Source organism: Takifugu flavidus, chromosome 5, assembly GCF_003711565.1.
Source record: "Takifugu flavidus isolate HTHZ2018 chromosome 5, ASM371156v2, whole genome shotgun sequence".
Classification (NCBI taxonomy): domain Eukaryota; kingdom Metazoa; phylum Chordata; class Actinopteri; order Tetraodontiformes; family Tetraodontidae; genus Takifugu; species Takifugu flavidus.
Window position 1 is genome coordinate 13,991,175 of NC_079524.1, and position 13,932 is coordinate 14,005,106.

General features: G+C 45.2%; 1 protein-coding gene across 18 annotated transcripts in view; it reads right to left on the reverse strand.

Moving 5' to 3' along the window:
* The window catches only part of LOC130526493 (AP2-associated protein kinase 1-like), a 40,651-nt gene that overhangs the window by 4,283 nt on the left and 22,436 nt on the right, over window positions 1-13,932 (reverse strand). For 6 of the 18 annotated variants that reach the window (XM_057034216.1, XM_057034210.1, XM_057034209.1 and 3 more), the window contains 3 exons: window positions 10,480-10,673; window positions 10,332-10,388; window positions 121-147 (listed from right to left, as the gene is read on the reverse strand). In XM_057034216.1, coding sequence (XP_056890196.1) covers window positions 121-147; window positions 10,332-10,388; window positions 10,480-10,673 — 278 coding nt within the window. The other 12 variants (XM_057034214.1, XM_057034211.1, XM_057034223.1 and 9 more) reach the window with 8 other exon arrangements.

A 13,932-nucleotide genomic window follows, 5' to 3' on the forward strand; every position in this document is an offset into this window, starting at 1 on the left:
TTATAGTACTCTAGGGGACTGTTCCTTAACAAATTGGATCTGTTATGAGGCTGTTTCAGGCATTTACCTATTTAAAAGATCTAGAATGGCTCTGATAATTTGGCATTTTAAAAGTCTTACCAGAAAGCTGCTGAGCAGGTGCCAGCTCTTCCAGAAATGATCCGAAGGTAGAAAGAGCAGAAGAACAGGAGGAGGAAGTGAGAGCAGAAATATACTGGTTTCCATGAGAAGTATGAGATAAGCGATCACAACACAGCAGTGAATTCTCTCCAATGAGAGAGTCTGAGAAAGCCAGAACAAAGACAAAAGCTTGTTGATACACTAAGCAGAGTTACTGTTCAGCATCCATCCATCCATCCATCCATCCATCCATCCATCCATCCATCCATCCATCATCCATCCATCCATCCATCCATCCATCCATCCATCCATCCATCCATCCATCCATCCATCCATCCATCCATCCATCCATCCATCCATCCATCCATCGTCAGGTCACGGGGGCAGCAGCCTAAGAAGAGAAGCCCAGACTTCCCTCTCCCTAGCTACTTCTTCCAGCTCATCCGGGGGGATCCTGAGGGGTTCCCAGACCAGTCGAGAGACATAGTCTCTCCAACGTGTCCTGGGTCTTCCCAGGGGCCTCCTACCGGAGGGACATGCCCTGAACACCTCACCAGAGAGGCGTCCAGGGGGCATCCTAACGAGATGCCCAAGCCACCTCATCTGGCTCCTCTCAACGCGGAGGAGCAGCACCTCTACTCCGAGCTCCTCCCGGATGGCAGAGCTTCTCACCCTATCTCCAGCCACCCTACGGAGGAAGCTCATTTCAGCCGCTTGTACCCATGATCTTGTTCTTTCGGTAATTACCCAAAGCTCATAGAATATCAATAGCATATCCTAGAATATAAATAGCATTAAACTATCTGAAAATCATTCACTTAGAATTTGGTGTCTCGTCAAAATTTGTTTCTTGTCCCAGTTTAGATGGAGAGAAAATCCAGCATCTGACCAATATTACCGTAATCTTTTCAGCAGGTTACTATGGCCTTGGTTCCGGCTGAGCGACATCCTGACATAATAAATAACTGGAACAACAAAACAACAGCAAGATTGATAATCATGCAGCTGCACTCTTCTTGTAACCAATATATACATAACTCACTGTGCAGATAAGATGATTATTGCTTTGTTGCCTTCTTCCGTGACAAACTTGCTTGGATGTTTACATTCCTGGATTATAGGAGGAGTATGTTAGTTGAAATTAATCTACTCCTCCTACTCATCTTAATTATCATATTCCACGTGTTACTGGTCGAGGAGGGGGAGTGGCAGCAATCTATCACTCCAAGTTATTAATTAATCATAGACCAAAATATGGCTCCAGTTCATTTAAAAGCCTGACTCTTGGCATCACCCATCTGAACTGGAAGGCAGAAAAGCCACTTCTGTTTGTAGTTGTATATCGGCCCCCTGCTGGGCCACATTCAGAGTTCCTGTCTGAGTTCTCTGATTTCTTATCTGACTTGGTCCTTAGAACGGACAAAGTCATTATCATTGGAGACTTTAATATCCATGTAGATGTTGTAAATGACAGCTTTAGAAATGGCTTCATTACATTACTTGAGTAAGTTGGTTTCCTCCAGCAGATAAACCAACCAACTCATAACTTCAACCACACCCTAGATCTAGTTCTGATTTATGGTGTTGAGGTAGAACATGTGTCAGTGTTCCCTCACAACCCACTCCTGTCAGACCATTCTTTGATCACTTTCACATTTATGATTAAGGATTCTTCTATGCTCAGGACAAAGTCTTACTATAGCAGATGTCTTTCAGATAATGCTGTAGCTAAGTTTAAGGAAGTGATCCCTGTGCTAATCCCGGGACCACCGTGTGTTTCCCCAGGGATAAATCATTATAATCTTAGCCCTGCTGAGGTTGACTCTATTGCGGAAGGTGCAGCAACCTCACTGAGAATCACGCTTGATTCTGTTGCCCCCCTGAAAAAGAAAATAGTAAATCAGAGGAGCTGTGCCCCCTGGTATAATTCACATATCAGGACCCTCAAGCAGAAAGTGTGAAGACTGGAAAGGAAGTGGCATTCTTGTAAAATAGACAGCTATCATGTAGCCTGGAAAGACTGTCTATTAGTTTACAAAAAGGCCCTTCGCAAGGCTAGAACAGCTTATTTTTCTTCTTTAATTGAGGAAAATAAGAGCAACCCCAGGCTTCTTTTCAGCACTGTGGCCAAATTAACCAAGAGTCACAGTGTTTTAGATCCACGTATCCCTTCTTCCCTAAGTGGTGAAGACTTCATGAGCTTCTTCACTGATAAAGTTCTAGCTATCAGAGAGAAAGCTAACCAGGCCATCCCAACAACTGGACCATCACCAGATGTGCAAGTTCTCCAACGAGCCCTTAAACTATATTTTTCTGAGGTGTCATCGTTAATTCAGAAATCCAAGACCACCACGTGTCTTTTAGATCCCATCCCAACACACCTGTTGAAGGATGTTTTACCACTGATAGGCAGTTCTATCCTGGACCAGATCAATGGTTCTTTAGTGGCCAATATCCAACCTTCCTTTTATCTCTAAAGTTCTTGAGAAGGTGGTGGTGACTCAGTTACTGGAGCACCTGCAGAGAAACAGCCTGTTTGAGATGTTTCAGTCAGGCTTTAGAGCTCATCACAGCACAGAAACAGCAGTTCTTAAAGTTACTAATGATCTTCTCATAGCTTCAGATCATGGACTGGTCTCTATGCTGGTTATGCAGGATCTCAGTGCTGCTTTTGATACAGTTGATCACAGCATCCTGTTACATAGACTGGAACATGTGATTTGGGATTAAAGGGACAGCACTAGACTGGTTTAGATCACATTTATCTGATAGATACCAGTTTGCTCATGTCCATGGTGTTCCCTCCTCATACAGTAGGGTTAGCCATGGAGTTCCTCAAGGTTCTGTACTTGGACCAATCCTCTTCACCTTGTACATGTTTCCCTTAGGGAACATTATTCGGCAGCATGGGATAAATTTTCATTGTTATGCTGATGACACTCAGTTTTATTTATCCATGAAACCAGAGGAGACAGAGAAGTTAGTGAAGCTCCAGACCTGTCTTAAAGACATAAAGTCCTGGATGTCTTCAAATTTCCTCCTCCTTAACCCAGGAAAAACTGAGGTCATGGTATTTGGTCCTGAACCTCTCAGGGATAGATTAGATCACATGATCACTCTAGTTGGTATCTCATTAACATCTAGTCTCTCTGTGAGGAATCTTGGAGTAACTTTTGATCAAAATCTCTCCTTCAACTCACACATTAAATTAGTCTCTAGAAGTGCCTTTTTTCACCTGAGGAACATCACAAAGATCAGGAAGCTACTGGCGTGGCATGATGCTGAAAAGTTAGTCCATGCATTTGTTACTTCCAGGCTGGACTATTGTAATTCTTTATTATCAGGGTGTCCAAACAACTCTTTAAGAAGCCTCCAGTTGATCCAAAATGCTGCAGCCAGAGTTCTGACAGGTATTGACAAAAGAGATCACATTACTACTGTACTGGCGTCTCTTCATTGGCTGCCGGTTAAATTTAGAATAAATTTTAAAACCCTTCTTTTGACCTACAAGGTCCTCAGAGGCCTAGCTCCATCCTACCTGGAGGAGCAAGTGATACCTTATCAGCCCAATAGACCACTCCGCTCTCAGAATGCTGGTCTACTTGTGGTTCCCAGAGTTTCTAGGAGTAGAATGGGGGGGTGAGCATTTAGCTACCAGGCCCCCCTGCTATGGAACCAACTCCCTGTCCAGGTATGGGAGGCTGACTCCATCGCTACTTTTAAGATCAGACTTAAAACCTACCTCTTTGAAAAAGCTTATTGTTGTTAATTCTGTAGTTCCAGTTACTATCATAGATAGACAAATTATCATACTTAGGGGGTCGTCTAATCATTAGGTTAACATCTTAGCTATGCTGTTATAGGCCAAGGCTGCCGGGGTCCAGAAACATGATCACCTGACAGGCCTCTGTCACCCCATTGGGTCATGGTTTCCTCTCCTCTCCTCTCCTTTCCTCCTCCTCATCAAGCAGACTAGTTATGCTGATTCTTGTGTAGTTTTTCTGCCCCCCCCCCTATTTATTTACAGGTATCGCCGCCTTCGGAGCTGCATGATGACCTCCGGCCCTGCTGACCCGTTCTCCTTCTCCTTCTCCTTCTCCTCTCCTCTCTCTTTACCCAGCCGGCCATCAGCAGGAGGGTCCCCCTACATGAGCCTGGTCCTGCTCAAGGTTTCTTCCTGTTAAAGGGGAGTTTTTCCTTGCCACTGTTGCTTGTCTGGGGTTAGGCCCTGGGATTCTGGAAAGCGCCTTGAAACAATTTTAATTGTATAAGACGCTATATAAATAAAGATTGATTTGATTTGATATGCCAGCGTGGGTTTGTGAAGTGTGTGTACATGCATTTTCTCTGATTAAGGCATATACTGACCCTCCATATTGCTGCAGTAAATTAAGACACTTTTGGTCAAAGTCCATTTACATGACACTTGAAAAAATGAATTATTGCTCTGGCATTTTCACACCTTAATTGGATTTAAACTAAACAATGCATGTGCACATGCTCCACAATCCTTGTGTTGACATATGAGCCCCAAAGCTGGTTGCAGTAAAATGAGGAATAGCGTCCATATTTCTGCACAATAAGTAATACATTCTGTATGAAATTAATAAAGCTGTATGAGTATCCATTTTCCTCTTGTCTGAAATGCCAGTCTGCAGCCTGACTCCAGTTGTTCATTATGTGATGATATGTTCCCATCAATTATTAGTTTTTCAGCTTGCATGTAAACTGGGACAAGGAATAAATTGGGCAATTGGGAATTGGGAATGGGCAATTTATTCTGTCGTATTTATTCTGTTGGTCCCTGTGGACCATTGCCATGTTAATGGTCCACAGGGGCTATATTTTCAAGCTCGGTCTCCAGCGAGTTCAGAACTGAAGAAGCCTTCTGGATAGAAAGTGAAACGTCTTCACAGAGAAGAAACACAGTCCAGTTGACAGAGAAAACTACCTTGGATACCCTTGTACACATAAATAACACAAATTTTTATGATTTACTTTAGCAGTAATGCAATAAAAGTACCGGCATGTATTAATCATTTTCAGGCTGAGGTACAGTTAAAAAGTTATTCTGGGGACCATCTATGTAAGTGGTATAGGGAGAGCAAGGAATACATGGTTTGGGGGAGTAGGGAATGTGTAAGAAAGCCCTACAAGTTGAGGTCCAGTGATGCTACGGGCACAAGTCAGGACACAACTGGCCCCCCCTGCAGGGATAGGATGAAAGGTGACCTGACGATCAAAGGGACTGTAGGACATGTTGGCAGCTTTTGCATTAGATAACACCCTTAAGATTAGCATATCTAAACCCTGTAATGCTTTAAGCTTCCTGCCCAACCTCAACGTTGTGAATATAATAAATAGCCCATTCCATTCATCGATTCGTTTTGACCAATAGTTCATCCCGATCCTGTGAAAGGGACCAATTGGTTATTGATTCTAACCAGAATCACAGTCCATAACCTGCAGCCTCAACCAGCAATCCTGCCGTTAAGTCTTACTCTCAAACATTAGTCCTTCAAGCCAGACTAAGTGCAACCTAAGATCATGGACAACACAGCATCAGAGCCCTGGCACCATCAGCAGAGAGTGCCACCTGCCTGCTCACGTGGAGAACTACCAGGTTGAATTCCAGCCATTTGTGAGCCCAGCTCTATCCACTACCATTTACCATCATGGCAGCTCCTACACAGGCCAGGTCTTTAGAGGACAGAGTGAAGAAGATGATGCTTTAGTACTGTGCATCTGCTGCCAAATGGAGGAGACTCAAGCTGACTAGGAGTGCAAGCTGCTGGATGATCACCTCAGAGAGGAGGAGAAATAGCAACTCCATGAGGAAGCCAGGAGGAGGTCTTCAAGGCCAAAGAATGACTCATTTGGAAGACAGAAAGATGGTTGCACATGAGGAAAGTGCAGTAGGACCTTGAAGTTGCCATACTTTCTTTCCATCAGCCATCACAGTTACCTAAAACACCTCTCCCTGTAGTGCCCTCACATTCTCATCCCTCCTGGGTGGAGCAGTAGGACATTCCAGTCTTCACCCTAGGGCAGGGGTGGCCAACCAGTCCGAGCCCAAGAGCCACATTTTTTACTGTGTTACTGCAAAGAGCCACATCATACACATGGGCACACATGAACATCACCTCATCCCTTCCTCACACACACAGACCTCTGCTTAGCCAGATTTATTGTAAATGTGACACACTAACATGATGACAGAATTTGACTTCTACAGACCATGTGCCAGTCACAGTCCACAAACAAAAATATAATAATTAAAATATCTTTTTTTCTCTTTGCGGTATTTTCATCTAACACGCATGCGCTTTCGGCGAAAGTACTGTATTGAACTCGTGAAGCAAACACACACATTAAAAAAACACAAACCCAAACTTCGATATGAACGTTAGAGCCGCATGAAACCAGGCAAAGAGCCGCATGCGGCTTGGGAGCCGCGGGTCGGCCAGGCCTGCCCTAGGGTCCCAAAGGGATCAATAAAGATAAGTTGAGGTTGAAGTTTAAGTTGGATTGTTCTATTTGGTGTCTTGCTGGGGTTCCAACAGCACCTGTATGCTGTGAGCACGGATATAAAGTGTATGTTTCACCAAATCTACTTGCAGTCCCCTAACAGCCTGGTGCTGAGATTCATTTAGAGAGAAATGCAGAAGGAGAAGGAGCCAACCATCTAGGAATGGAAAGTGCTGCCATTTGGCACTACATGCGGGCTCCTGTTTCACCACATATGCACTCGAGTGCCATGTTCAGGACAACTGTGAAGGCCAACTTGGTCAAGTTTGTGGATCACTCCTTTTATGTGGATAACCCTAAAAAGCACGGGCAGCTACTCCTGGAGGGGGAATCAGTCTCAGGCAGTGGCGAGTAAAGTACTGGCAGTGGTCAAACCTTTTTCTCCAGGACATCTGGAAGCAGGAATTCCTCTGCTCAGACTTAACTATACCGCTCCAGTGGCTAAGATTCCACCATTACAGGGTCTACATTGGCACATGTAGCGGAGATTCAAACTCTTACTGAGGTAAGCAGACTGGGGATATGTGGACTCAGTGAAGATAACCGTATAAGGTATAACATGAAGTCTGAGGCTTATGGACTTGGCGCACCGGTGGAAGAGTGAACCTGATTTTCTCACTCAGCCTTCTGATCTCCAAGCACCTCCAACCAGAATTATAGTCTGTAATCTGCCGCCTCAACTAGCAGTCATTCAATCAAGTCTTGAACATGAACATGTTGAAAGTGTTTCAGATGTTCAATTGCACTACCTGTAAGCAAGGGCAGATGGCAGACACATAAAAGGAATTGTGGTCCATAAAGGAAACTGCTGAGCAGAGGAACTAACGTAACATTAAACTCTCCAAATGTAGACATTATTGCTGAATTTATAAAATTAATAGGATACATTTTGCTTTTTGTAAAAGGCAAGACAAGAATTGTAAGGCACCAATCAAAAAGACCAGAAGCAATCACTTACATAAGTGGATTTATGTCTTTGAACAACCCAAATGAAAAACCTATGTTTAGATATAAAAACCTGTCTTGATAGGAAAAAGTGGCTGAACAACAGCAATGATGTTATCTAGTTAAAATGAATGGCTGCATTATTTAATATTAATGTTATAAATGCACACAAATATATACCCTTAAATGATCAGAGTGCCAGAATTTCACACTCCAGTTAAAAAAATGAACTTGCTAAATCACTGCAACTGCTGTATTTCCACATATGTCATATGTCACAAAGATCAGGAAACTGCTGACGCGGCATGATGCTGAAAAGTTAGTCCATGCATTTGTTACTTCCAGGCTGGACTACTGTAACTCCTTATTATCAGGGTGTCCAAACAACTCTTTAAGAAGCCTCCAGTTGATCCAAAATGCTGCAGCCAGAGTTCTGACAGGTATTGACAAAAGAGATCACATTACTCCTGTACTGGCGTCGCTTCATTGGCTGCCCGTTAAATTTAGAATAATTTTTAAAACCCTTCTTTTGACCTACAAGGTCCTCAGAGGCCTAGCTCCATCCTACCTGGAGGAGCTAGTGATACCTTACCAGCCCAATAGACCGCTCCGCTCTCAGAATGCTGGTCTACTTGTGGTTCCCAGAGTTTCCAGGAGTAGAATGGGGGGCCGAGCATTTAGCTACCAGGCCCCCCTGCTATGGAACCATCTCCCTGTCCAGGTACGGGAGGCTGACTCCATCGCTACTTTTAAGATCAGACTCAAAACCTACCTCTTTGAAAAAGCTTATTGTTACTAATTCAGTAGTTCCAGTTTCTATCATAGACAGACAAATTATCATACCTAGGGGTCGTCTAATCGTTAGGTCACATCTTAGTTATGCTGTTATAGGCCAAGGCTGCCGGGGTCCGGAAACATGATCACCTGACAGGCCTCTGTCACTCCACTGGGTCATGGTTTCCTCTCCTCTCCTCCTTTCCTCTCCTCATCAAGCAGACTAGTTATGCTGATTCTTGTGTAGTTTTTCTGCTTCTTCCCCCCCCCCCCCCCCCCTCTATTTATTTACAGGTATCGCCGCCCTCGGAGCTGCATAATGACCTCCGGCCCCGCTGAAGTGATTGTGCATCATATTTTTTGTGTGTGTTTCTGTGCTCTGTGCCTCTCCCTCTCCCTCTCCCTCTCCCTCTCCTCTCCTCTCCTCTCCTCTCTTCTCCTTCTCCTTTTCCTCTCCCTCTCCTCTTCTTTCCTCTCCTCTTTCCCCTCCTCCTCCTTCTCCTCTCCTCTACCTCCCCTCCACTCTACTTCTCTTCTCCTCTACCCCTCTCCTCTCCTACCTATCCTATCCTCTACCTGTCCTCCCCCTTCTCCTCTCTCTTTACCCAGCCGGCCATCAGCAGGAGGGTCCCCCTACATGAGCCTGGTCCTGCTCAAGGTTTCTTCCTGTTAAAGGGGAGTTTTTCCTTGCCACTGTTGCTTGTCTGGGGTCAGGCCCTGGGATTCTGGAAAGCGCCTTGAAACAATTTTGATTGTATAAGACGCTATATAAATAAAGATTGATTGATTGATTGATTGATTGGAAATGTTAAAAAGTTGAAATATAGGTGAAATATAGTCCATACATCAAACATGCATCTATCAATAGACGATTTAGTGCAACTAATACTTACAAAAAAATTGCTGGGGTCTTACAAAAGTAATGCAATCGCTCAGACAATGGTGCAGCGGATATGACCAATTGTTCCCTTCACTATAGAAAAAAGGCCAAAGCTGAAAGTTGTTTTTAAACTACTTATTTACTAATGTCACAGTCAATACCATCCTAAAATATTGTTTGGATGTTTACTGTTTTAGTTTACGTGTGTGTGACAAAGCTAAGTTGAGACAATTTCAATGCCATAACCTAATGGTCTTGTCCTTCAATTTGAACAGAACAAAAACCTGAAAAAAATATTTTTAGTAACGAGGCCTGGCCTGTTCCATCATTTTAAAAAGGCTCAATGTCATCTGCCTACTGTTTATCTGCTGAAGAGGCTCAACCAGTAAGGCACTGCAATTAAAATTTAATTTCTCTTTATGTTGCGTTGCAAGAGCAAAAGCACGGATCTGCAAATAAGATGCAAATTAGCTGTTCTCCCTATTCATGAAAACATATGAGAAACCGCTGTGACTGGGATGAGCATGTCATGACCCCCACCACATAAAGTAGCACTTGTAACCTAACATTTTGGAAGAAGAAAATCAGTTAAGGGCTATTAACCATTAAAGGGTTCTGTTTGTGATGCAACTCGACAACAGTGCAGAGAGAAGTTTCAGGTTTCTGGGACTTCACAACATAGAGACTGGATTCATAACAACAACATTCTAACCAAAACAGCAAGATATTGGCTCATCTTCATCTGCGGACTGAGGAGACTCAAAATTGACTCATGGATACTTTGCCTCAACCACAGGTACTGCCAGACAGTTTTATATCTATACACAAATACACATGTGCATGTATGCACATGGTTTCCACACCACTAAATAGACAATACAGAAGTTTAAAAGATTATTTGTCCTTTTTCCATGAAATGAATGGCACTCAACCATCCATTAATCTTCCAATTTCTCCAGACACAGTAAAGGAATTTCTAGCTTGATGTGGCCAGAAAATGAAGTGTCATCGTAAATAAAATATGCAAAGCAATGAAATAAGATGAAAAGCAGTGAACATAAAATGATGTGGATTATATGAGTACCTGGAAACGCATCAAGACCTGGAATGAGATTTTCACCAGAAGCAACAGTCCTTTCTCCTGGTTTTGTAGTGGTGTCCAAAAAAAAGACAAAATATTTTGGTTCATGCAAAGATTCTTCAATTCTATAGACCAAGACTGAGACTCTTACTGTCAGTGAGCTTTGCAAAGTCCTTATGAAGCAGCTCCTCCACTGTTAGCTTGGAAAAGTTATCGTCCTCGAAAGGGTTCCAGTTGGACTGCATTTTGGGTGCAATAATGCCTGCTTGGGGATCATTAATCGCTGGACTATATACACTCTGCTGAGAGGAACAGGGAGAGCCAGAAGGAGTAGCGCAGGCTGATCTGTAATACACAGAGGAGTAAACAACTGTTAAGTGTGCAAAGTAGAATTGAATCATAGATTTACTGTCTATATATAGAGAGAGACAGTATATCAAATCAATCTTTATCAAATCAATCTTTATTTATATAGCGTCTTATACAATCAAAATTGTTTCAAGGCGCTTTCCAGAATCCCAGGGCCTAACCCCAGACAAGCAACAGTGGCAAGGAAAAACTCCCCTTTAACAGGAAGAAACCTTGAGCAGGACCAGGCTCATGTAGGGGGACCCTCCTGCTGATAGCCGGCTGGGTAAAGAGAGAGGAGAGGAGAGGAGAGAAGAGGGAGAAGGAGAGGGAGAAGGAGAGGGAGAGGAGGATATACTGTATATATACTGCTCACAAAAATTAAAGGAGCACTTTAAAGAAACACATTAGATACATCTGATCTCAAAATGAGGTTGGATATCTATACAAATAACGACAGGGCAGTGTCTTAGGAACAAAAGGATGCCAAGTCTTTTAATGGAAATAAAAGTTTTCAGCCTACAGAGGGCTCAATTGTGTAGACACCATAAAATCAGAGTGAAATGAAGATGTGGCAGGCTAGTCCATTTTTTCCAAAACTTAATTTCTGCAACTCAAAATGCTTTTCAGTATCTTGTGTGGCCCCCACGAGCTTGTATGCATGCTTGACAACGTTGCGGCATGCTCCTAATGAGACGACGGATGGTGTCTTGTGGCATTTCCTCCCAGATCTGTGTGATGGCATCCCTGAGCTGTTGTACAGTCTGAGGAGCAACCTGGCGGCGCCTAATGGACCGAAACATAATGTCCCAGAGATGTTCTATTGGGTTTAAGTCAGGGGATCGAGAAGGCCATTCAATTGTTTCAATTCCTTCATCCTCCACGTACTGCCTGCATACTCTTGCCATGTGAGGCCGGGCATTGTCGTGCATTAGGAGGAAACCAGGACCTACTGCACCAGCGTAGGGTCTGACAATGGGTTCAAGGATTTCATCTCGATACCTTATGGCAGTCAGAGCACCATTTCCTAGGCAATAGAGGTCTGTGCGTCCCTCCATGGATATGCCTCCCCAGACCATCACTGACCCACCACCAAACCTGTCATGTTGAACGACGTTGCAGGCAGCATAACGTTCTCCTTGTCTTCTCCAGACTCTTTCACGTCTATCAATCAATCGTCGTCCAATCCTCTGCCCCCCACCTCAGCAGCCCAGCTCCCCTCCACCACCCCCCCCCTTCCCCAGCAGCCCTGCTCCCCTCTACCCCCCTTCCCTCCAACCCGCCACCCACCACAACTTCCCCCACCCCACCTCCCCTCCCTCTACTGACCTCCCTCCTCCCTCCACCCTCTACCACCCCCATCCCCCTGCTCTCACCATCCCCACATCCTCCCTGCATCCCCCTGCTCTCACCATCCCCACATCCTCCCTGCTTCACGGCTGACCAGATGAGGGGAGAACTGAGGAAGCTCCGGCCCCGAAAAAGCAGCTGGACCGGATAAAGTCTGTCCCCGGCTCCTCAAGACCTGCGCTGCTGAACTCGGGGAGCCACTACAACGGGTCTTCAACCTCAGCCTGGAGCTGGGGAAAGTGCCCACCTTATGGAAGACGTCCTGCATCATTCCAGTCCCCAAGAAGAACAGACCGAGTGAGCTGAACAACTTCCGGCCGGTGGCACTCACCTCACATCTGATGAAGACTCTGGAGCGGCTCTTCCTCAACCTCCTCAGGCCCCAGGTGCAGCACGCTGAGGACTCCTTACAGTTCGCCTACCGGGACAAGGTCGGTGTAGAGGACGCCATCATCTACCTGCTACACCGAGTCCACTCGCATCTGGACAAGGGGAGTGGCACAGTGAGAATCCTCTTTTTGGATTTCTCGAGTGCCTTCAACACGATCCAGCCCCTTGTCCTACAGGACAAGCTTCTACAGATGCGAGTGGACCCCTGCCTGGTTGCTTGGATCTCCAGCTACCTCACCGACAGGCCGCAGTTCGTCAGGATGAAGGACATCACGTCTGACACTGTGGTCAGCAGCATCGGTGCTCCACAGGGGACTGTGCTGTCCCCCATCCTCTTCACTCTGTACACCTCGGACTTCTGTTACAACTCCGAAATGTGTCATATCCAGAAGTTCGCAGATGACACAGCCATCGTTGGATGTATCAGAGACGACGAAGAGGAGGAGTACCGGTGCCTGGTGAGGGACTTTGTTGCCTGGTGCCACAACAACAGCCTGCAGCTCAACACCTCCAAAACTAAAGAACTGGTCATTGACTTTGGGAGGGACCGACCGAGACCTAGACCAGTTCAGATAGGAACGGAGGAGGTGGAGGGCGTGCAGACCTATAAATATCTTGGGCTGTGGCTGGACAATAGGCTGGACTGGACAAGCAACACGAGGCAGCTGTACAAGAAGACCCAGAGCAGGATGTACTTCCTGAGGAGACTAGGATCCTTCAACATCTGCAGGAAACTCCTCTGGATGTTCTACCAGTCTGTGGTCGCCAGCATCCTGTCCTACGCTGTGGTGTGCTGGGGGGGGAGTGTGACAAAAGCAGACCTCTCCAGGCTGGAGAAGCTGATCAGGCGGGCCAGCTCGGTGGTGGGGATGAAGCTGAAACCTCTGGCGACAGTGGCAGAGAGGAGAACTATTGACAAACTGCGGAGCATCATGGACAATGTCCGCCACCCTCTGCACACTGTCATCCACAGCCAGAGAAGCCTGATCAGCCAGAGGCTGCGCCTCCCCAAGTTCAGGACAAACAGACTGGGGAACTCATTCATCCCCGAGCCATCAGACTGTTCAACTCCTCACTGGGGGGGAGGAGGGCCAACAGAAGGACTGGAACAACACTGCAATAACATAATACTGTGACATCCATTCATTCAGTTCATTCATCCCTCTATTCATTTATTTACATTTTTATAGTTTTATATTTTATATTCTATTTTATTTCTTATTTTATTCTATTTTTATTATCTTTAATAGGTTTAATGGTGTGTAATGGTGGTGGGTAATTTTGTACAGTGCTGTACGTTTTTTTGGAGATGCTAATTTCCCTGACGGACACCCTCTAAAGGGATCAATAAAGTACTCTGAATCTGAATCTGAATCTGAATCACAGGTGCTCAGGGTGAACCTGCTCTCGTCTTTGAAAAGTACAGGGCGCCAGTGGCGGACTTGCCAATTCTGGTGTTCTTCAGCAAATGCCAGTCGAGCTCCACGGTGCTGGGCAGTGAGCACAGGGCCCACTA